The sequence below is a fragment of the Scyliorhinus canicula genome, chromosome 22 (genome assembly GCF_902713615.1).
Source record: "Scyliorhinus canicula chromosome 22, sScyCan1.1, whole genome shotgun sequence".
Lineage (NCBI taxonomy): Eukaryota > Metazoa > Chordata > Chondrichthyes > Carcharhiniformes > Scyliorhinidae > Scyliorhinus > Scyliorhinus canicula.
Window position 1 is genome coordinate 20,814,760 of NC_052167.1, and position 24,685 is coordinate 20,839,444.

The following is a 24,685-nucleotide window of genomic DNA, read 5'->3' on the forward strand; positions in this document are numbered from 1 at the left end:
GTCGCACTTGAATGATTCCCAGTCAGCAGTTGAGAGTTTGGGGCCCCACTTCGGAATCATGGCATGTCATTGCAATACTGAGGGAGTGCCACACTGCCGAAGTGCCATCTTTTGGATGGTATGTTAAATGGACCTCTCCAAGATGGACAACTCTCACAAAGAGTAGAGGAGCTCCCCCAGCATCTTCACCAATATTTAGCCCTCCGTTAACATCGCTCAAACAGGTTATCTGGTAGCTTACTTTAGAGATTCTCTAGGGCAGACATTGTCAAAGTCGGGGGCGCGACCCGCGGGTGGGTGTCGGGAGGGTCGTGGAGCAGTCTGTCGCGGCGCTCCTGATTTCGTAAATCCGCACGCAACAGCCGGCTTTTAATAACGCCAGCTGCAAGTGGCCTTCAAAATGGCCGTGAACATGTAAAAAAAAATGCGGCTGCCCTGCGCATGTGTGCCCGATCATCGGTGCGTATGCGCAGTGTGGCCGCATTATTTTTTATATGGTCGCAGCCTTTTTTTTTTACAAGTTCGGGGGGGGGGGGGTTTATTTATTTTATTTTATTCATTTATTTTATTTTTATTTTTTTAATTTATTATATTCATTTAGTTTTTTTTTTAAACAAGTTTGGGGGGGTGGGAGGGGGGAGTTTAGATCATAAAGTTATGCAGAACTTTGGACAGATGGAGACTCCATACTTTCCGACACCGGAAAGCTTCACTTTCGTCCAACAGGTTCCATTGGAGGAGCGTGTACGAGTCAAAGGGACCCAAAACCATTTCCTCCATTTTTGTCAGCAGCAAAAAAGGCAAGAGAAAATGGTGGGTCGCGCAAGTCTGCCGGCGTGGGCCACGATCAGCTGCCGTGCGTAGCAAAGGCCGGCCGGCGTGGGTCGCGAAGGTCGGCCGGGTTGGGTCCTGAAGCTTGGTCGGTTGGTAAAAATGGATCCCCGGAAAAAAAGTTTGAAAAACACTGCTCTAGGGAACCCTGCTACGGCATGTTTCACTACAACTAAGACTTTGCTTTTTTTTAAAAATGTAGTTCGTTGGCTAAGAGCTTGGGCATGTTCTCAGGATGCAAAAAGCACAATATAAATACATGCTTCTCTTTCTTTCTTGACCATGGTTAGTTCTGCTAAGGACGCAACAAAAAAGCATCAATATGCACTGGAGAACATGGAGAGAAGTAAAGAAAAACTGACCCTAAGCAAATGTTTGGAATAATTAGTCAGGCATAAGTGGTAAAAGAATCAGGACCATGCAAACACAGGAGGATGTTATTAAGGGAAAGTCAGAGTGGACTTCCGGTTGTGGCTATGCGGAGCTAAACTGCACATTCGGCAGCTCCCGCCAGGAACGGACTTTTGGGCTCTTATTAGGGCTCCCAGCGGTACTTGTTCGACGTTTCCCGGCGTGGGAAGGAGCCAGCAACATTTCCCCAGTGGTATATGGCCCCAGCGGTATATGGCCTGGACCAGGAGTGGGGCGAGTAAGAAAGTGGTTGCAGCGCCAAAGCAGAAGCGAGGGAAGAAGCACAAGATGGCGGCGGGCAGAGACCAGGAGGCATGGAGCGCAGGAGCAGCAGGAGACTCTCCAGCGCTGCTTCAGGGAGCTTAAAGCGGAGCTGCTGCAGCCGCTGAAGGCTTCAATTGACAAGCTGCTGGAGACCCAGACGGCCCAGGGGGTGGCGATCCGAGAGAGCCAACAAAAGGCCTCCGAAAGAGAGGACGAGATCTTAGGCCTCACGGTGAAGGTGGAGGTGCACGAGGCACTCCATAAAAAAAATGGCAGGAGAGGTTCGAGGAGATGGAGAACCGGTCGAGGCGGAAATATCTGCGGATCCTGGGCCTTCCGGAAGGGCTGGAGGGGTCAGGCATGGGGGTCTATGTGGCCATCATATTAAATTCGCTGATGGGAGCTGGGTCTTTTCAGGGGCTGCTGGAGCTGGAGGGGGCCCATGGAATATTGGCAAGAAGACCCAAGCCGAATGAGCCGCCACGGGCGGTGCTGGTGTGGTTCCACCGGTTTGCTGACCAGGAGTGCGTGCTCAGGTGGGCCAAGAAGGAGCGGAGCAGCAGGTGGGAGAATGCGGTGGTGCGGATCTACCAGGACTGGAGTGCGGAGGTGGCAAAGAAGAGGGCCGGGTACAATCGGACGAAGGCGGTGCTGCACAGGGAGTGAAGTTTGGCATGCTGCAGCCGGTGCGTTTGTGGGTTACCTACAGGGACCGGCACTTGTACTTTGAGTCCCCGGAGGAGGCGTGGGCCTTTGTGCAGGCCGAGAAGTTGGACTCAAACTGAGGGCTGAGTGCGGGGGCCTGCATGTAACTGTGTTATATTTTGGGGGTTCTCTGTTTAATGTTGGTTCTTTGTTGTTTTCAGGGCGGGTGGGGCACTGTTTTCTGCTTGGGTTTGTTGGATGGGCTCGAGGAGGGGGGTAGACCTGCAGTGTGGGGGGCTGATGGTGTAAAGGGGGGGTTGGGGCCCGGCGAGGGGACTGGGCCGGTAAAGGGCGCTGCTGTAGAGGAGGTGGGGTCGGGCAGGTGAAAAGCGCGGGGTCAGCAGGAGTCAGCTGACTTGCGGGAGTGCAATGGAGGGAGCAACGCAGCTAGGGGGGTCCTAGCTGGGGGTGGGGGGAGGGTCAACCGGGTTGCTGCTGGAATGGCCAAGAAGGAGCTGGAGCATGTAGAGGGGGTCGGGATGGGGGTCTGCCGCCGTGGGGAATGGCTGAGCGGGGGGGCGCGGGCACGTGGCGGGCTGAGGAAGGGTAATGGCTAGTCGGCGGGGGAGGGGGTAGGTAGCCCCCTGATCCAGCTGATAACCTGGAAAGTGAGGGGACTGAATGGGCCGATCAAACAGGCCCGCGTGTTTGCGCACCTGAAGGGGCTGAAGGCGGATGTGGCCATGCTTCAGGAGACGCATCTGAAGGTGGCAGATCAGGTTAGATTTAGGAAGGGATGGGTAGGCCAGGTGTTTCATTCGGGGCTGGATGCAAAAAATCGGGGGGGGGGGGGGCAATCCTGGTAGGGAAGAGGGTGTCGTTTCAGGCGTCGAATGTTGTGGCAGACAGCGGCGGGAGGTATGTGATGGTAAGCGGTAAGCTGCAGGGGGAGCGGGTGGTGCTGGTCAATGTATACGCCCCGAATTGGGACAATGCGGGTTTCATGCGGCGCATGTTGGGCCGGATTCCAGATTTGGAGGCGGGGGGCCTGAAAATGGCGGGGGGGGGGGGGGGGGGGGGGGGGGTTTAACACGGTGCTGCCATTGAACCCCTGGCCATGGCGCTGAGGGAGTCGAGGAATTGGAGGGGGCTGTTGCGAGGTGGGGAGGAACACCGAGTGTCGCTCTATGCGGATGACCTATTGTTGTATGTGGCGGACCCGGTGGGGGGAATGCTGGAGGTGATGAGGATTCTCAGGGAATTTGGGGATTTCTCAGGGTACAAGCTCAACTTGGGGAAGAGCGAGCTATTCGTTGTACACCCGGGGGACCAGGAGGGGGGGGATTGGTAGGCTCCCACTAAAAAGGGCGGAGAGGAGCTTCAGGTACTTGGGGGTCCAGGTGGCCAGAGCTGGGGGGGGCCTTGCATAACCTTAACCTCAAGGCTGGTGGAGCAAATGGAGGAGGAGTTTAAGAGGTGGGACATGCTGCCACTGTCTCTGGCGGGTAGGGTGCAATCAGTCAAGATGATGGTGCTTCCGAGATTTTTGTTCCTGTTCCAGTGCCTCCCCATCCTTATCCCGAAGGCCTTTTTCAGGCGGGTTAACAGGAGCATTACGGGGTCTGTATGGGCGCATGGGACCCCGAGGGTGAGAAGGGTGTTCTTGGAGTGGGGCAGGGATAGGGGGGGCTGGCGCTGCCCAACCTCTGTGGGTATTATTGGGCTGCCAACGCAGCGATGGTGCGTACGTGGGTGATGGACGGGGAAGGGGCAGCATGGAAGAGGACGGAGATGGTGTCCTGTGTGGGCACGTGCCTGGAGGCGCTGGTAACGGCGCCGCTGCCGCTCCCTTCAACGAGGTATACCACGAGCCCGGTGGTGACGGCTACCCTCAAAATTTGTAGGCAATGGAGACGGCACAGGGGGGAGGTGGGGGCCTCGATGGGGTCCCCGATACGGGGGAACCACCAGTTTGTCCCAGGAAGAATTGACGGCGGGTTCCTGAGTGGGCACAGGGCAAGTATTAGGAGGTTGGGGGACCTGTTTGTAGATGGGAAGTTTGCGAGCCTGGGTGAGGTGGAAGGGAATTGAATGGACGTGTATATTTGTTCATTGCTAATGACGGGCGTTAATTTATTTCTTCGTTTTTGTATACGGGGGGGGGGGGGGGGGGGGGGGGGGGGGGTTTGTTCTTTCTTTTCTTGGTTTTTATTTTGTTATTGATATTTTGTGAAAATTTGAATAAAAATTATTTTCAAAAAAAAGGGAAAGTCAGAGTACAGAGATGTGCCGACTTCAAATGGCACTTTGTAAATGTGTTGATATCATTGTGTTATGGGTGGAATCATGTGGAAGCAAGGAGGCTCCCTGGAGAGCTGTTGAGACTTCCACGTTGCCCCTTCTCTGGAAGGCCGCCCGCACCCTGCCCCATTCATCATGGCGGGCCGGCAGTGGGCCTTTCCCCCAGGAAGAAGAGCTGCCGAGCCATCAGAGCTTCCGGGCCATCAGAGCCTCCGGGCCATCAGAGCTTCCGGGCCATCAGAGCTTCCGGGCCATCAGAGCTTCCGGGCCATCAGAGCTGCCGGGCCATCAGAGCTGCCGGGCCATCAGAGCTGCCGGGCCATCAGAGCTGCCGGGCCATCAGAGCTGCCGGGCCATCAGAGCTGCCGGGCCATCAGAGCTGCCGGGCCATCAGAGCTGCCGGGCCATCAGAGCTGCCGGGCCATCAGAGCTGCCGGGCCATCAGAGCTTGGCAGCTTTTCTGTACTCAGCAGTGGCACCCGGGGAGGTGGTGGCTGTTACCGGTAGAACATGCGCGCAAAGATTCAGATTGCTGAAGGACCCAGGCACAGGTGAGTGATGGCGGAAATAGGGGGGGGGCGGGGCTGTTAGGCTTTGCCAGTCATGCTTCCTACATGGTGAACTCTTGTCCGCTTAATCGCCTATTTAAGGGCTTTGACTGACAGCGGGGCAAGGTAGTCTTAATCAAGGTGGCGGTGGGAAGGTGACCACCCTCCCACCTGATTGACTGCCCCCTGTCACCAAATTCACAAGATTCCACCCGAAGTCATCAAGTTAAATCCAATTGCAGGCATAAGAGAACAAAGTAACAATAATGCGATTGGAAGGCTTTCTGCCAATAACGTGGCTAGATTCTAAAAGAGCCAAAAGTGAGGTGATAATAGTCCAGTATGAACTGAAGAGTTAATATGGAAAAACTGTCCAAAAATGTCTTTGTATGTCAATCATTCAACACCACTCCTCTCACCAGTAAATGTGCAGGGCTGCTGTTCATTAGAATCCAGCGTTTCCAACCTGCAACATCAATGCTACCTACCTCTCTCCACAAATGTTGCTTGCCTGACTGACTTGCTGAGCGATACCAGCATTTTTTTTTCTCATTTCAATAGATTTCTGAATTTAGTAAATTTCACACAGGCTGCTGGATGTACAATAGTATCCAGTTAGGAAAAGGTAATGCAAACCAGTCACTCTTCACCTCATGTGATGCATGCTCCTGAATGGCATTTGACAGGAACTGGAACTTTCCATGGTCCAGCGCTCACAGGTTGAGCTGCAGGATGCACAATAGTGTCAAGAGACTGCTGGTAAGGGCAGCACGGTGGCACAGTGGGTTAGCACTGCAGTCTCACGACGCCGAGTCCCAGGTTTGATCCCGGCTCTGGGTAGCTATCCGTGTGGAGTTTGCACATTCGCCCCGTGTTTGCTTGGGTTTCGCCCCCACAATCCAAAAGATGTGCAGGCTAACTGGATTGAACATGCTATATTGCCCCTTAATTGGAAAAAATGAATTGGATACTGTAAATTTAATTTAAAAAAAGAGATTGCTGGTAAGGAAAAGATTTGGAGGTTATGGGCAATACAGTAGTTAGCACTGTTGCTTCACAGCACCAGGGTCTACTGTTCGATTCCCGGCTTGGGTCACTGTCTGTGTGGAGTCTGCATGTTCTCCCCGAGTCTGCGTGGGTGCTCCGGTTTCCTCCCACCAGTCCCGAAAGACGTGCTTGTGAGGTGAATTGGACATTCTGAATTCTCCCTCCGTGTACCCGAACAGGAGCCGGAATGTGGCGACTAGTGGCTTTTCACAGCAACTTCATTGCAGCCTACTTGTGACACTAATAAAGATTATCGTTATTGAGGAAGGAATGGAAAAATAAAGCAACAAGGATGACCAAATGCTTATGTAGTTACGCCAATGCTTATGTAGTTACATTGTATATGTTGTGTTGCCCTATTATGTATTCTCATGTATTTTCTTGAATTCTGTTTAATTCCCTTTTCTTCCCATGTACTGAATGATCTGTTGAGCTGCTTGCAGAAAAATACTTTTCACTGTACCTCGTACACGTGACAATAAACAAATCCATTCCAATTCAAAATGCGAAAGCGGTCTCCTTGTAACCACCAATTAAGACAGACAAACTACATAGAAACCTACAAAATAGGAGCAGGAGGAGGCCATTCAGCCCTTTGAGCCTGCTCCACCGCTGATCATCCAAATCAACAGCCTGGTCCGGCGCCCCCCCCCCCCCCCCCCCCCCCCCCCCCCAATATACTTTTGATCCCCTTTGCCCCAAGAGCTATATCTAGCTGCTTTCTGTGGTAGCGAATTCCACAGTCCGACCACTCTCTGGCTGCCCTTGCCGGCGAATCTCCGACGGGTTTCACAATTTGGACCCATTTAATTCATCTAATTATTGTGGTCACATAGCTGGAATAGAAGGTTTAGGCTGAACCAGCGCGTCGCTGCACTAATCATCTCTGCATATATAATGGCTCTCAGTTCTAATCTAAGCTTCCGTCAAGCACAAAGGCAAATCCTTACCAGAATCAGACTGCAGCGCATCTGTCACTAATGGAAGGCCACTAGCAAAGAAATCCACGAGGACTGCAGAAACTTGAGAAGTGAGGGTGCTCCATTCCGCTTCACTGTCCTGTGAAAGTTTAATGCTTTTATTTAAATTAATCCTCGGCACATTGTTTGTATTTCAAATAACAGGGAAAATATAATAATGAGGGTCAGTGGCAATGCTCACCTTTGTTATTGTGATGAAGTCAGGGCCGAAGAACACACCTTTAACCCCTTCTATTTGGAATAGCTGCCTGAAAATGAATATAATCACAGGAGTACTTACTCCAAAAGTCGGACCAACTTGCTTTTCAAATCAACATTAAACACTTCCTACATAAAGCACTTCTGCTCCTTCATACACATCTTGTTATAATTTTAACTCTTAGGTTATAAATACAGCTTTGGCCACACGTCATTATTATTTGGAAGGAAAGATTAATCATTGTGACAAAGCACAAACGCCTGCTGAGAATTAAGCAACATTCGGGTGAGAGCACAAGGGGTGCTCGGGCTTCCTACATTGCGATATGCAGCTCGCCGGCGCAGACATGTGCGATGAATATAGGAAATTGTTGGAGATATTCTATTAAAAACAGTTGTGGTGATATTTTTGTACATCCTGGTTTAACATACAGGCAGGAGGTGTGTCTGCAAAAGATGCAATTAAGATGTCGTAAAAGTGTCAGGGGGCCTGGCCCTTCCAAACCTGATGTACTATTATTGGTGGCAAACGCGGAGAAGGTGCGGGGCTGGAGTAGGGAGGCTTTGTGGGTGAGGATGGAGGTAGGCTCTTGTAAGGGATCGGGGTTGCAGGTGTTGGCATTGGCGTTGCTCCCATTTGCACCAGGGAAATATTCGGGGAGTCCGGTGGTGGTTGCCACGTTGAAAATATGGAGGCAATTCCGGCAGCACTTTAGGTTATGGGCTGAGTCGAATTTGATGCCGATGAGCCACATGGTGAGCCAGCGAGGGTTGATGCTGGGTTTTGGGAATAGGATGAGCTAGGGGTGACAGAAATGAAGGATCTATTTCTAGAAGGGAGAGTTTGGGGAGAAGTTTGGGATCTCGTAGGGGGAGATTTTCAGGTATATACTGATGTGGGATTTCATGAAAAGGTCAACTTTTCCGGTGGCACCACACTCCTCATTGTTGGAGGGGGTGCTGTCGGTGATTGGCTTGGGGGGGGGGATCTATGGGAGGATTTTGGAGGAGGATATGGTGTCTCTGGAGAGGGTTAAGGCAAAGTGGGAGGAGGAGCTGGGGATGGCACTGGAGGAGGGGTTGTGGTGTGAAGTGTTGCGGAGGGTGAATGCCTCAAAATCGTGTTCGAGGCTGGGGTTGATACAGCTGAAGGTAGTACATAGAACGCACCTGACAAAGTAGAGGATGAGCCGGTTGTTTGAAGACGTGGAGGATACTTGTGAGCCGTGTGGGAGTAAAATATTTTCAAAAACTGGTTGTAAAAGTGGGATAATCATTGATTATAACCATTTAATTGTTTACTTATATAGGGCTAATGGACTTTTGTTTATAGAAATAAGGTTCTCTGGGGTTTAGGTAATTGACGGGGTGTGTTTAGCCTTAGTAAGATGGTCATAAGACAGTTAGTGGGATAGATTATTGAGAGGAGCCAGGTCTCTAGCAAGCAGTTTCGCTTTTCGTCCGCCAAAGACAGAAGGACTTGCAACTTGTGTCTGAAAGGGTTTCTCTTTTGCTGAAAGCAATTCTCTACACAGAGGAGAGCAAGTATCTTTGCGTTTGCTAACTTTATTTACACGTGGCTTTTTAAAAAATAAATTTAGAGTACCCAATCATTTTTTTCCAATTAAGGGGCAATTTAGCGTGGCCAACCCACCTACCCTGCACATCTTTGGGTTGTGGGGGTGAAACCCATGCAGACACGGGGAGAATGTGCAAACTCCACACGGACAGTGACCCTGAGCCGGGATCGAACCTGGGACCTCGGTGCCTTGAGGCAGCAGGGCTAACCCACTGCGCCACCGTGCTGACACGTGGCTTTTGACCTGTCATGGCTTTGCTTAATTGGAGATAGAAAAGTTAGAAGTAAGAAGGTAAATTGTTTCCTTTTATTGTTAAAAATTGTGTAACTGTTAATTGTAAGCTGTCTTCTGTGATGTTAATGCAATTGGTCCTTTGTTAAGAATAAAGTTTGTTTTAATATTTCAAAAATCCCTTGTTTGTCAGTGGACTTACTCCTCGGGCTGAAGTATCCCTTCCTCACAGTTGGGGTTGGGGTTTCTTGCCCAGTTTCCTAACACACATTGGGGTCTGATCCGGCATCCTAACACAGTAAATTATTTTACAATTTGTGTTCAGCAAGGCCTGTACTTGCTCCTGTAAAAACTGTGATTAGGCATCATTCTTTACGCCATAAAATGGTTCAAAACCTTGTAACACAGAGCTTACATGGGCCTTTTAATAACAGAACAGTACGAGGCTCTTTAGATGCCAAACAGCGTGAGGTTATTCCTCACAGTGAGAAGACTATCTGCTGCAGTTTTAAATTATATACAGGTCTTCCTCCAAGTAAGGAGCCTGTTATGTAGAAGGGTAGCATTGTCAGAAAAGTAAGGGTTTCTTTAGCCAGCGGTATCTGGATGTTCTGGAAGAGACTTTGAGAGACTCCAGGTACTCCAGACGATGTACAAAAATACACGTGCACATACCACACACAAGATAAGCCCCCTACATTTCAACCCAGAGATCCACGACCCACGTCTAAGACTAACGTCCACAATATGCACCAGCTGTGGATCAGTGGCAGAACGCTTTGTTACGAAACTCCGCTGATGTTATGTGCGAGAGTGTTCCAACCTGAAACACTAGTTTTGTATGGTGTATTGTTCTCTTTGGATAATAGCTTACAATTAACAGTTACCCAATTCTTTGGACGTTAGTGAGGAATGTCTGCGGAAACAACGAGAACCCAAACCTCTCTTTCATCAAACAACAACAGAAGTATTTATTAAAGTAGAAGAAAGATAATGAAACACCACAAAGAACAATCTTATACTTCGGCACATTAACAGTAAGCACTTAGTCCTTCAAAAACTGGAAACCCAAAAGCATCTGTTCATCCCATAACCCTAAACTTTATTGAAACCCCTCCATCTCCCAAATAATCTATTGGTCAAATCAAGCCAGTGACTACCACATCCTATGGCCTAAGTGATCAGGACTTGTCAATGGTCTTTGGTTCAGTGCAGAAAACAAACTTTTGTGCAACCTGTCAACATTTCATCTCTAGCTACGCTGCTTCCTGAGGTTGGCTACCCCTCTCTCACGCTAGCTGTTGCTTCTTCAGCACCTCATTTGTGACTAGCCTGCTTCCTGGATCACAGCACACTACTAAATGTATCAATTGTCATGGACACCCTGTTCCCTATTCTTTCCTTTCTCTTCGAGGCTGCCCAGATATGGTTTACAAAATACCTGACAGTTTGATTTTGCATGTGCAAAAAGCAATACATTCACCTTAATAGCATCCTACCATTTTGTGACACCGTGCTTTGTAGATCAGAAGGTTGTAGGTACAAGTCCCACTCCAGAAACGTGCCACTTCAGTGTGGCACTGAGCTGCATTGTTGAAGGGCCACCGTTTGGATGAGAGATTAAACCACGTCTGCCCTCCACAGCTAGAGGTTAAAGATTCTGCAAGCAATTCCATGAAGAAGAACCGGGAAGCCTTCCCGGTTTGCTGGCCAATCTTTCATCTTCAACTGATATTAAGTGGTCATTCACCTCATCGCCGTTTGAGGGACTTTAGAACATAGAACATAGAACGATACAGCGCAGTACAGGCCCTTCGGCCCTCGATGTTGCACCGACATGGAAAAAATCTAAAGGCCATCTAACCTACACTATGCCCTTATCATCCATATGCTTATCCAATAAATTTTTAAATGCCCTCAATGTTGGCGTGTTCACTACTGTTGCAGGTAGGGCATTCCACAGCCTCACCACTCTTTGCGTAAAAAACCCACCTCTGACCTCTGTCCGATATCTATTACCCCTCAATTTAAGGCTATGTCCCCTCGTGCTAGCCACCTCCATCCGCGGGAGAAGGCTCTCGCTGTCCACCCTATCTAACCCTCTGATCATTTTGTATGCCTCTATTAAGTCACCTCTTAACCTTCTTCTCTCTAACGAAAACAACCTCAAGTCCATCAGCCTTTCCTCATAAGATTTTCCCTCCATACCAGGCAACATCCTGGTAAATCTCCTCTGCACCCGTTCCAAAGCTTCCACGTCCTTCCTATAATGAGGCGACCAGAACTGTACGCAATACTCCAAATGCGGCCGTACTAGAGTTTTGTACAACTGCAACATGACCTCATGGCTCCGGAACTCAATCCCTCTACCAATAAAGGCCAACACACCATAGGCCTTCTTCACAACCCTATCAACCTGGGTGGCAACTTTCAGGGATCTATGTACATGGACACCGAGATCCCTCTGCTCATCCACACTACCAAGAATTTTACCATTAGCCAAATATTCCGCATTTCTGTTATTCTTTCCAAAGTGAATCACCTCACACTTCTCCACATTAAACTCCATTTGCCACCTCTCAGCCCAGCTCTGCAGCTTATCTATGTCCCTCTGTAACCTGCAACATCCTTCCGCACTGTCTACAACTCCACCGACTTTAGTGTCGTCTGCAAATTTACTCACCCATCCTTCTGCGCCCTCCTCTAGGTCATTTATAAAAATGACAAACAGCAACGGCCCCAGAACAGATCCTTGTGGTACGCCACTCGTAACTGAACTCCATTCTGAACATTTCCCATCAACTACCACTCTCTGTCTTCTTTCAACTAGCCAATTTCTGATCCACATCTCTAAATCACCCTCAATCCCCAGCCTCCGTATTTTCTGCAATAGCCGACCGTGGGGAACCTTATCAAACGCTTTACTGAAATCCATATACACCACATCAACTGCTCTACCCTCGTCTACCTGTTCAGTCACCTTCTCAAAGAACTCGATAAGGTTTGTGAGGCATGACCTACCCTTCACAAAACCATGCTGACTGTCCCTAATCATATTATTCCTATCTAGATGATTATAAATCGTATCTTTTATAATCCTCTCCAAGACTTTACCCACCACAGACGTTAGGCTCACCGGCCTATAGTTACCGGAGTTATCTCTACTCCCCTTCTTGAACAAAGGGACCACATTTGCTATCCTCCAGTCCTCTGGCACTATTCCTGTAGCCAATGATGACCTAAAAATCAAAGCCAAAGGCTCAGCAATCTCTTCCCTGGCTTCCTAGAGAATCCTAGGATAAATCCCATCCGGCCCCGGGGACTTATCTATTTTCACCTTGTCCAGAATTGCCAACACTTCTTCCCTACGCACCTCAATGCCATCTATTCTAATAGCCTGGGTCTCAGCATTCTCCTCCACAATATTATCTTTTTCTTGAGTGAATACTGACGAAAAGTATTCATTTAGTATCTCGCTTATCTCCTCAGCCTCCACACACAACTTCCCACCACTGTCCTTGACTGGCCCTACTCTTACCCTAGTCATTCTTTTATTCCTGACATACCTATAGAAAGCTTTTGGGTTTTCCTTGATCCTACCTGCCAAAGACTTCTCATGTCCCCTCCTTGCTCGTCTCAGCTCTCTCTTTAGATCCTTCCTCGCTTCCTTGTAACTATCAAGCGCCCCAACTGAAACTTCACGCCTCATCTTCACATAGGCCTCCTTCTTCCTCTTAACAAGAGATTTCACTTCTTTGGTAAACCACGGTTCCCTCGCTCGACCCCTTCCTCCCTGCCTGACTGGTACGTACTTATCAAGAACATGCAATAGCTGTTCCTTGAACAAGCTCCACATATCCAGTGTGCCCAACCCTTGCAGCCTACTTCTCCAACCAACACATCCTAAGTCATGTCTAATGGCATCATAATTGCCCTTCCCCCAGCTATAACTCTTGCCCTGCGGGGTATACTTATCCCTTTGCTGTGTGAAAATTGGCTGCTGTGTTTCCTATACTACAATGGTGACTTAAACTTCAAATGTACTTAATTGATTGTTAAATGCTTTCGGACGTCATGAGGTGGTTACAGGGACCAGAACAATGCACGTCTTTCTTGGTATAACCATACGCCACATCTTACTACCTGACCTAGCTTAAACTTGTACTTACTTGGCTAAAGGCGAGCAATGAGCTGCACTGACGTTTGGAAAATCCATAGTTCCCGATGTTATAATTTGACGACCAGCGAGAAACTTTAAGCTGTTAGGGTTTGGTGTGTCCTGGGTCTGTATCGCCATGAATCGTGCTATAAAGAAAATATTGTATTTCAGAAAGTGTTTTACAGCTGGGCACGAAATGACATTTTACATCACATTGGTTAGTATATCGACCAGTTTTCTAACATTTAGGTTCACAGTAATAGAGAATACAGTGGGACCTCAGTTCATTGTTTCCCATCAGTTGCAATCCCAATCTTGTCAGTAAGGTAAAAATGTACTTTAACATGCAGAGGAAAAGGCCAATTCCTTTAGCCGGACCTGAAACAGAGTCTATACTGAGCACAGTGGGGAGAAAAACGGTATTGTGTCATACTTTTGATTTTAATCAGAACATTTTGAACAGCTGAGATTGGGATAGTCTCCAGATGCACGAACTGTTATTTTCAGATGTGCTGTGTGGCATCATTGCTACATTCGGCCAAAGTCTCCTAGACATTGACGCGGTGTTGGAAACAAGTAACACAAAACGTTGGACAACCTCAGCCGATCTGACAGCATCTGTGAAGAGAGAAGGGAACTAATGTTTCGAGTCTGGATGGCTCCGTCACAGTTGGAGAGAACTGGAAATAGGATGATGTAAACTGTTGAGTGGGGTGCATGGAACAGTGGGGCTGGATAAAGGGCCAGCGATAGGCTGAGATTGATAAAGATGCCATGGTGGTAATGACTAAGAAGGGTGCTGATAGTGCCCCATAAAGAGGTCAGAATGTGTCAATGACAGAACAGCAGTAAGCAGCGAGTTGAAACATTACTTGGAACAGGGAACAGATGGCACAAGTGGGGTGGGGTGAGGGGATACGAGACAGTGGTGAGGGAAAACCGGATCAATGGAAGAAATGGAAAAAAATTAATAGAAATGAAAATGGGGTGATGGTGGAGGAGAGAGTTCACAATCTGAAGTTATTGAACTCAGTGTTAAGTCCGGAAGGTTGTAACGTGCCTCATCGGAAGATGAGGTACTGTTCCTCCAGTTTGCATAGGTTCCTCGGGCAGTATTAGTTAGTCATGGTAGGAATGGATGGAAATGGTACAGTCTTCGCTGACGTGCAACATAAAGGTGGTTTTAGCTACTCAGCATTACCCAATTTTAATTATCCATTCTGTTGGATAATGGAGATTCCACTGTATGGCACGTTGTAAGACCTTGTTGGCAACCTCAGAATGGCCATTCGACAACTTTTGCGGCAAAGGAAAACTTGCACTGTTGCAGCTGTCCTGAGGCCTGGATATTAAAGAAAATTTGAACCCCTGGACTGCATTTGGCCTGCTTCAATGTTTCAAGCTCCTTTACCTTGGCAACAGGTGGAAGAGAAAAGAGAAAAAAAAACTTTGCAACTCTATTTTTCACATGATGTAGCTCATCAGAGCTTTGCAAAGAGTAACCTGTTGGCACCATTGCACTGTGCGAACCAGCCATCTCTCTACAAAGGGAAGAGTCAAAAATGACCCGGACAAAGGTTCCCTCCAAAGAGGCAAGGTACAATCATGGCTTGCCAGTTGGATTACTTCTTTTCATTGTAGATGTACAAAGTGCTCAGTAAAAATGCATTTAGTGGTTCAAGATATCCCCAACTTGATGTAGCACAGAAGCAGAGCAAGAGCTTTTGGTTGAGATGTTGTACGGCTGGAAGGGGCAGTTTTACTCATTTGTTTCTGGTGGTGAGGGATTTTGCACTGTTGCAGCCGATGCTAATTTTGCAGTACCCAATGTCAACGCAGACTGCAGCTGGGACAACCATCAAATATTGTCGTCTGGAAGGAAAGATGATCAAGAACTTGCTTCATGTGGCACCTTTGAAGACCTCAGGACATCCTTTCAGCCCATAAAGCACTTTTGAGCTGTAGTCAACGTTGAAATTCAGGGCAGCCAATTTATACACAGCAGAGTTCCACACACAGCAATGAAATGAATGACAGGTCAATCCTTTTCGTAATGTTGGACACAGTATCAGGTGAGCTCCCTACCCTTAAGTCATGTGATCTTTAATGTATACCTGAACCAACAAAATACTTGAATAACCACGACCATGAGGCACTCCATTGGCGCAGCAGTTCATAGCTTGAATTACAGGCTCAGCTCTTCAAGAGTCTGGCGCAGCCCTACATAAGAGGAGAATTCATGACCAACGAAGCTTTTTTAAAATGTGTTCTTTGCATGTGGGCGTCATGCATTGTCTATCTCTTGAACAGGTGGCGGTGACTGCTGATCTCCTGCAGTCCATGTCGCGTAGGCACACCCACAGTGCTGTCAGGAGATCCAGAACTGAAAGCCAGGCACAGTGAAGGAATGGCATTAGAGCTGCAAGTCAGGATGCTGTGTTAATTGCAATGGCATGGCCCAACAAACAGCAAATTAATGAACTATAGTTCGTGCAAGGTGGTGTGGATTGGGAAATAATAGTGGCCAGGACACCAGGAGGACCACCTAAGCATCTCTAAACAGCATCACAGGATTTTCTATTGACAATGCAGCACTCCCTCAGGTATGTACAGAACGTGCTACACTTACATAGAATTTTACAGTGCAGGAGGAGGCCATTCGGCCCATCGAGTCTGCACCGGCTCTTGGAAAGAGCACCCTACCCCCTATCCAAGGTCAACACCTCCACCCTATCCCCAATTACCCAGTAACCCCACCCAACACTAAGGGCAATTTTGGACACTAAGGGCAATTTATCATGGCCAATCCACCTAACCCGCACATCTTTGGACTGTGGGAGGTAACCGGAGCACCCGGAGGAAACCCACGTACATACGGGGAGGATGTGCAGACTCTGCACAGACAGTGACCCAAGCCGGAATCGAACCTGGGACCCTGGAGCTGTGAAGCGATTGTGCTATCCACAAGGCTACCGTGACTGTTAATGTTGAAGAACCCATGACCCACTATTAACACCACCCAAAATATATTTTTTTAAACTGCTGTTTGTGAAGCATTATTAGTGCAGAACAGAGGTCATGTTCATAGAATCATAGAAGCCCTCCAGTGCAGGAGTAGGCCATTCAGCCCACCGAGCCTACTGACCCTCCAAAAAAGAACAGGCTACTAAGGCCATATGTCCCACCCTTTCCCCGTTATTCCCCGTAATTTCCCCGCAATTAAAAATATTAATAGCAGCCAAGCCTGTTACTTAAATGCTGACAGCTAATAATTGGAGACCAGCACAAAGAAATATATTTGCTCGTTTTTTCACGTGAGCAATGTTTACATACAACTTCACTATTTGAGTCTGTCTTGCACCTTAGCAGATCAATTTCTTCACTCAAAAAAAATCAGTAAACTGTTCATAAAGAGAAAAACTGCCCAGCTAAAATAAACCCGAGATTTCATTATGATATTCCACCATTAAGATAAAAATAACCAAATAAAAATGAAGGCATTACCTGTATGGGTGAGCAGTCAATATTGCACACAATGGGAATTTATGAAATAGATAAGCTTCCCCTGCCATCTAGTGGCTGCAAATACAGCTGCCGATCGACTCATAATAAAACAGAATTGTATGGAACATCAGGTGACATGACTTGTACATTCATACAATTTATTTTAAACATAAAATAGAAGGATTTGAAGGGGGAAAATGCAGTAGAATCGTGGAATCCTTGCAATGCAGGAGGCCATTCGGCCCATTGAGTCTGCTCCAAACTATGAAAGAGCACTGTACCCAGGTCCATTCCTCCGCCCTATCCCCCGTAACCCCACCTACCTAAGGGGCTATTTAGCACGGCCAGTCCACTTAACCTGCTCATCTCCGGACTGTGGGAGGAAACCGGAGCGCCCGAAAGAAACAGACATGGGGAGAACATGCAAACTCCACACCGACAGTCACCCGAGGCCAGAATCGAACCCAGATCCCTGGCGCTGTGAGGCAGCAGTGCTAACCGCTGCGCCACCCTGCCACCCATGTCGGTGCCTGTCAACAATTAGTCAGGGTACCATTCTACACAGACACAGGACTGCCACGCTACACCGGGAGCAACACAATCAGTCATTTTACACATTCTTGCACATCAAGTCATTAGACTCTGCACTATTGCCCACGAATGATCTAGCTGGACTGTAACTTTGACGATGGCACTTTGATGAATGTTTGAGCACACGTGAATATGAGATTGGTGAAAGAATTAAGTTGTTTTTAAGCTCTGAAGCACCTCTGATGCAAACTGACACCCTTTCACTGAACAGAAATTTACTCCATCAGCGAGCGCGGCTGTGATGTATGATAAGTTGCTTTAGGAAAGACAAGATCCTTAACACATTGACAGAAATATCACACACCACTGAAAAAGTAATAAGAGGAATGCATGTCGCTGATTAGTCAGGATATCACCTTGTACAGACACAGCACTGCTACGCTACAGCGGAACAACAAAATCAGTCAAAATCAATTAAAACTAACACACTTGACTGTTGTACGGAGGCTCCCATTGAATCTCAACCAAGGGCATCATTCATGCTTTCAAAGGGTAAATGCTAACTAATGAATATGCAAATGAAAAATAATGTTCTTTTAAATATCCGCTGGCATTTTGCTGCCATTTGGACTAACATGGTAACATGCACATGACAGCTCAATAGCAAAGGCTGTGTGCTGTGTAACACCAATGTCAGGTACCATGACAGGCTGTCAATAAACCTCATCAGTAATTTAACTCTCTTTGAAAGTTTTCATTAAGGCTTGATGTTTACAAAGATAAATGAGGTGTTCGAGAGAAGTTGCCCATTTACAGCCAACGGGATGAGAGTCTGCACAGCCTGCACTTCATTACAGCAATCTTCATTTTAGGCTGTTATCAAATGATCCACAATAGGCCAAGGCAGAGAGGCAAATCTGCTTAGAGGTAGCTGGCACATCGGTGGTAGCTAACCATATAGATTTTGTAAACATTCCAACATCACGTTTTTTTCTTCTTCTTTTATTTTGTTCCCCCCAATGAAGGGGAAATTTAGCTTGGCCAATCCATCTACCCTGCACATCTTTGGGTTGCGGGGGTGAGACCCACGCAGACAGGGGGAGAATGTGCAAACTCCACGCGGACAGTGACCCGGGGCCGGTATCAAACCCGGGTCCTCGGCGTCGTGAGGCAGCAGTGCTAACCACTGTGCCACCCTGAATATCACTAGATTAAGAAGCTCTCTAGGTTATGTTGAGAATAAGCTCCAAAGAGCAGTGACACTTGAGTAAATCTTTTCTTCATAATCCAAGGAAATACCAAATGATTCTTGGACACAGAGTAGCAGTTTCTCATCAGAATAAAATTATGTGAACATATTTAATATATCGGTCTTGAGCACACAAATACATGGTATAAAAGTGTCTCGCAGTCACGTGTCGCACTTCAAGACACAGTGAAACATTTGTTACTTTTGAGTGACAAAATATCACAGCCAGAATACACTGTCATCTGAACTGTTATTTTCCTCAACAACAGCTACCCTACACTCTAGGAGAAGAGCAATAGATGTTTCCAAAACAGAATGTTGGGAAAAACTTAGCAGGCCTGGCAGCATCTGGAGGGAGGGAGAGAAGCAGAGTTAACGTTTCGAGTTGTTGAGCTTTGTCAGAAGTGGAGTGGGAAATCTGTTGGATATTATATCGTAGCTGGAAGAGATTGAAACAAAAGTGTAGCAATCTTAAGAACAAGAGCCAGATGGTCAGGTGCAGGGGCGAGGGAGAGGGAAGGAGTGTCTTACCGTCGAGGCAATTACATTTTTCATCCTTAGTTAACAGCAGACTTGCAGTAATATGACACAAATGACAAGCCCAAGCATTATTATTATTTCGAAAACGCATAACGATCTAAAAAATGGTCGGTGCTTCACTCTCACTGATTTGTGTCTGGATTACTTATTTTATAAATCACCGAACCTATTAAAAAACAGCAAAAGGTTTTTTTTTAAACTCCTATACCCAAAATATAGCTTCTCTCCTGGTAGTTATATTTTGCTGCAGTACAGTTCTGAGAGAGCCAGCAGTTCTGAAGTGTCTTGTCCAGGTAAGTTAGTCTTCATATGTGTCCCCTGAACGGCCAGGCTACTCCAAGGCAGCACAATCTTGAGCCTAGCCTCGTCCTAGCTCAACATTGATTCACTTCGGGTATGGGGAGAAGGCGAGCCGCATGCTGGCGTACCAGCTGCAGAGGTAGGCTGCGTCCAGGGAAATATTGAAGATCCAGACTGGGGCTGGGGATGTGGTGTCAGAGGCAGGGAAGATAAATGAGGCATTTAGAGAGTATTACCAGGGACTTTATGAGGCAGACCCAAGAGGAGAGGAGGGGGTCATGGGGCGGTTTCTGGATGAGCTGGAATTTCCCCAGGTGGAGGAAGCAAAGAGGAGCCCCTGGGGCTGAGGGAGGTGCTGGATATTATCAGGGGTATGAAGTCAGGGAAGGCCCCTGGGCCGGATGGGTACCCGGCAGAATTTTATATGGAATTTGCAGCGGACCAGACATCACATCTGTTGGAGGCGTTTCATGAAGCACTGGAGAAGGGAGAGTAGCCGAAGACGACGAAGCAGGCAGTAATCACACTAATCCCAAAAAAAGAGAAGGATCCAGTGGAATGTGGGTCGTACAGACCCATATCACTATTGAATACGGATATGAAAGTATTGGCTGTTGTTGGTGGGGAGAATTGTGTCCCGGGGTGGTTGCAGAAGATCAAACAGGCTTCGTGAAGGGCAGGCAGCTCACGAGTAATATAAGGCGGCTGTTGAATGTGGTGATGAATCCGTCGAGAGCTCTGGTACCGGAGGTGGTGGTGTCCGTGGACGCGGAGGAAGCATTTGATCGGGTGGAGTGGCGGTACTTGTTCGAAGTTTTGGGAAGGTTTGGGTTTGGGCCGAGATTTGTGGCATGTGGCGCCAAGAGCGAGGGTGATGACGAATGATATGAGCTCACGAAGCTTTGACTTACACAGGGGTACGAGGCAGGGTTGCCCGCTGTCGCCACTGCTGTTTGCGCTGGCCATAGAGCCGTTGGCGATGGCTCTCAGGGCATCGGCAGAGTGGCAGGGGATAATGAGGGAACAGAGGGAACATCGGGTGTCGCTCTATGCCGATGACCTCCTGCTGTATGTTTCGGATCTGTTGGAGTGTATGGGAAGGATTATGGGGAGGTTTGGAGTGTTCTCGGGATACAAGCTGAATGTAGGGAAAAGCGAGTTATTCTTGGTGAATGACCTGGCACAGTGGGCTAATTTAGGGGGATGCCATTTACGGTAGCGAGGGGTAGGTTTAGGTACTTGTGGATTCAGGTAGCGAGGGAATAGACGCGACTCCATAAGTGGAACTTAACGAAGCTGGTGGAGGAGGCCAGGGAGGATCTTAAGAGGTGGGATACACTGCACTTAACGTTGACGGGGAGGATCCAAGTGGTAAAAATGAATATTCTGCCGAGGTTCTTGTTTATCTTTCAGGCTCTCCCGATCTTTATACCAAAGGCCTTTTTTTGGAAAATGGACACAATCATCTCTGACTTTGTATGGGCGGGGAAGGTGCCGAGGGTGGGGAGGACCCTGCTACAGAGGCAGAGGCAGCAGGGAGGGTTGGCATTGCCAAACTTGCTTCATTATTATTGGGCGGCGAATGTGGACAAGGTGCGGTGGTGGTGGGAAGGAGAAGGGGTAGAGTGGGTTAGGATGGAGGGGTCTAGCTTGAGGGCTATGGTGACGGCAGCATTGCCAATAGCTCAGAGTAGGTATTCAGGGAGGCCAGTGGTGCAGTCCACGGTGAAGATATAGAATTAGCTGAGGAGGCATTTCAGGGTGGAAGGGATGTCGGTGCTAACGCTGCTGTGCGAGAATCACGGTTTTGAGCCGGGGGAGATGGATAGTGTATACAGGAGGTGGAGGGAAGTGGGGCTGGTCAAGGTGAAGGATTTGTACTTGGAGGAAGGGTTTGCCAGTCTGGAGGAGCCAAGGAGAGGGTAGAGCTGCAGAGGGGTAGTGAGTTCAGGTATCTACAGGTTCGCGGTCTTAGCCAGGATAGTGGAGGATGGAGTGGACCCGGTCCCTTTGGTGGTGATATTTAGGGTTTCAGAGAAGCCGGAGCTCATGGAGAGGAGGAAGCCGATATCATGGCCTTCACCTCTCTGATTGCACGGCTTCGAATTTTGCTGGGGTGGTGATCGGCATCGCCACCGGTGGTAACAGTATGGTTGGTGACCTATACGACTTCCTGCGGTTAGAGAAGATAAAGTATGAGTTAAGGGGCTTAGCAGGGGAGTTCGAGAAAAGGTGGAGGGTGTTTGTGATTGTATTTGAGGAGCTGTTCGTCACGTGGGGGGTGAAAAAGGAGAAAAATCTGTACAAACTTTATAGTTGATTGTAGGGAAGAATGTTTCCCGGGTGTTTATTTGCCGTAACCTACTTTGATACAAGTTTGAATAAAATGCGTTTTAAAAAAAATATTGATACACTTCTGCAGTATACAGCAGATTGCCATCAAAAACAGGAATCCTGATTCCCACCCCCAACCCCAGATCGTGGCCATGGTGGCTTCAGGTCAACTGAAGCAACAGCAACTTCAATGAAGTCGAAAGATGTGCAGGTTAGGTGGATTGGCCATGCTAAATTGCCCTTAGTGTCCAAAATTGCCCTGAGTGTTGGGTAGGGTTACTGGGTTATGGGGATAGGATGGAGGCGTGGAATTGGGTAGGGTGCTCTTTCCAAGAGCTGGTGTATACTCAAATGGGCCGAACGGCCTCCTTCTGCACTGTAAATTCTATGATTCTTTGACTCCAAGCTGTCAGGCTGAGCAAAATAAAGGAGTACGTGCACAAATGCCTCTCAAAATAGTAGTTATGAGAATCATCCTTTCTTAAGTTACAGAATTCAATTAATGTCCCCTCGCCATATTTGAATGGTAATGGTTAAAACATCTGTTTATGACATAATTAAGGAAGGCATTGTCTGGAACGAGTCCCCGTGACTTTTGGTTCAACTGTCTCAGGATGTGTTTATGCTGCATGTTTCTCACCAAGAAGCAGTGATTTGCTTTGTCCTGATGTTAAGCCTTGCAGTCTAATCTGGAAGCTGCTTCGAGACAGCATTATAAACAAAGGAAAACCACTTCCTTTGAACCTTTGGCAGTGCAGGTCAAAATGGAATCAAATCTAAATTACAAAATCAGGAGACACACACTGGATCGTAAGCGTAAAGTTTGGGCCTCAAGGGGTTTGGGGAGGAGAACCCTTAGAAACCCAGAAGCACGATGGCGCAGTGGTTAGCGCTGCTGCCTCACAGCCCCAGGGACCCGGGTTCAACTCCGGCCTCCAGTGGCTGTCTGTGTGGAGTTTTCACTTTCTCCCCATGTCTGCTCCGGTTTCCTCCCACAGTCCAAAGATGTGCAGGTCAGGTGGATTGGCCATGATTAATTGCCCCTTAGTGTTCGAAGGCGTGTGGGTACAGGGAGAGGACGGGAGAGTGGGACTGGGCAGGATTCCCTTTCAGAGGGTCGGTGATGGGCCGAATGGCCTCCTTCTGCACGGTGGAGATTCTGTGGGGTCAAACGAGGAAATAAGAATACTGGCCCATTCCCTTCTGGGAATCGGTGGAACAGGACTGAGAAGGGACTCCCTTGGAAAGAAAACTAAGCTGGAGGCAAGTTCTTGAAGAAAATAACTGGATCAGGAAGAGAACGAGCCATGGATCCTTGCTGGAAAATTTCTTCCTGGGCACATTTTTGCACACTCCAACTCATCATGTTTGTTTCGTGATGTGCTTTGCATTTCTGTGTCAATCTACTCTTACCATTGGATTTTGTTCTGCAGCATTCCTGCTCCTATCCTTAAGTATTCTCCCTGTCCTGTTTCGTTGATTTAGTGCTGCCCCTTTTCAAGCCCCTGGTGGTTCTTTTGTACATTGCACCAGCAGCCCCCAGCCGCACTGCAAAGTTCTGCATGTGAATAACCCCCTCCCCTGTTGCCGCTGACTGATCTTCTTTCGCTTCACACAACAGTTTAGTTTCCAAAGAATGCTCGTAATGTAAAGGTCGGCGAGTGCATCATGAGCTGGTCGCAGTTTAAAAATGATGTGCTGATAAATCCAAGGGAGCGCAGTCACTGAACTCAGAGACAGAAAGCAGCAACAAGACATAATGGCAGAGGGATAAAATGTGCATGGGAGCGGGAAGACATGGGGCTCGCAAAAGTGACGGGAAACAGTTACTGATGGGTGCGAGGGGGTGGGGGAGGAACATGGTCGACGCAAAGAATGACAGCAGCCTACAAAGATCAGAAGCAGGTATAGGAGGTCTGTTTGCATCGGAGTGAGACTTAAAACTGAAATGGAGGTGAAAGGGCAAGAGCAGAGATAGCAGTATTATAATATCCACTCGTGTATATAATGAGGTACAGACAGGCAGTGATTGACACACAGGATGACCAGTAAGCAGCCAATGCAGCCAATCACCAGACAGGACACTACCACTATAAAGCCAGAGGGCACTAGGTTTCCCGCTCTCTCTGGACCCAGCCACTGAGACAGTCAGAGTCCACGAGCTAGCAAGTGCAAACACCATGCGGTAGCTAGTACGTCTGGTCAGGCTACTACTAGGTCTCCAGTTAGTTCAGTATAGTGTTGACCCACAGCTGAATACGTTTTATCAATCCTATCGTTGAATAAAACAGTGTTGGATCTTCTCCAGTGTTAGACGTCTGATTCTAGCTTCCCTGCATCGAGTGCAGTCCACATCGAACCAACCTGCCTAACTCAAGCAGTACAGGCCAAATGAACACAAGTTTAAAATCTCAACGATTGAAGTTTAAAAAAATTTTTTTTTAAAGAGTACCCAATTCATGTTTTTCCAATTATGGGGCAATTTAGCGTGGCCAATCCACCTACCCTGCACATCTTTTTGGGTTGTGGGGGCGAAACCCACGCAAACACGGGAAGAATGTGCAAACTCCACACGGACAGTGACCCAGAGCCGGGATCGAACCTGGGATCTCGGCGCCGTGAGGCAGCAGTGCTACTCACTGTGCCACCGTGCTGCCCCTCAAAGATTGAAGTTGAAAAAAAAAAAAAATGAATATTACAGCACCATCCAGAAAAGTGGACATGGAAGACACAAGGGTGGGTGGACATAAAGGAAAGTATAATTGTAAATCTGGAAGATTGCTAATTTAAGTGTAACTCAGCCATGAGAAAGTGAGACAGCAGAAATTGCATGTAGATGCAAGGCTTAATGTGTAAACACAAATGCTCATGTATACACTCACATATCTCCTTTGGCAGTGTCCGTGGGTTAAAGGCGCAGTTAAGTGTAACTGACAGATAGGACATGGGCTGCTTATGGGGACCCCTCCCCCACCACCCCTCTGTATTCAGAACAAATTGGAACAACAACTGAGCCAGCGAGTTCTAGTTCC

The 24,685-nt window shown here is 47.9% G+C and overlaps 1 protein-coding gene across 2 annotated transcripts in view; it reads right to left on the reverse strand.

Annotated features, from left to right (window-relative positions):
* Positions 1-24,685, reverse strand: part of LOC119956065 (NFU1 iron-sulfur cluster scaffold homolog, mitochondrial-like) — a 46,931-nt gene that overhangs the window by 8,325 nt on the left and 13,921 nt on the right. For both annotated transcript variants that reach the window (XM_038782895.1, XM_038782896.1), the window contains exons 3-5: positions 13,206-13,341; positions 7,209-7,275; positions 6,998-7,106 (exon numbers count right to left, since the gene is read on the reverse strand). In XM_038782895.1, coding sequence (XP_038638823.1) covers positions 6,998-7,106; positions 7,209-7,275; positions 13,206-13,341 — 312 coding nt within the window. The remainder of the gene's footprint in view (positions 1-6,997; positions 7,107-7,208; positions 7,276-13,205; positions 13,342-24,685) is intronic.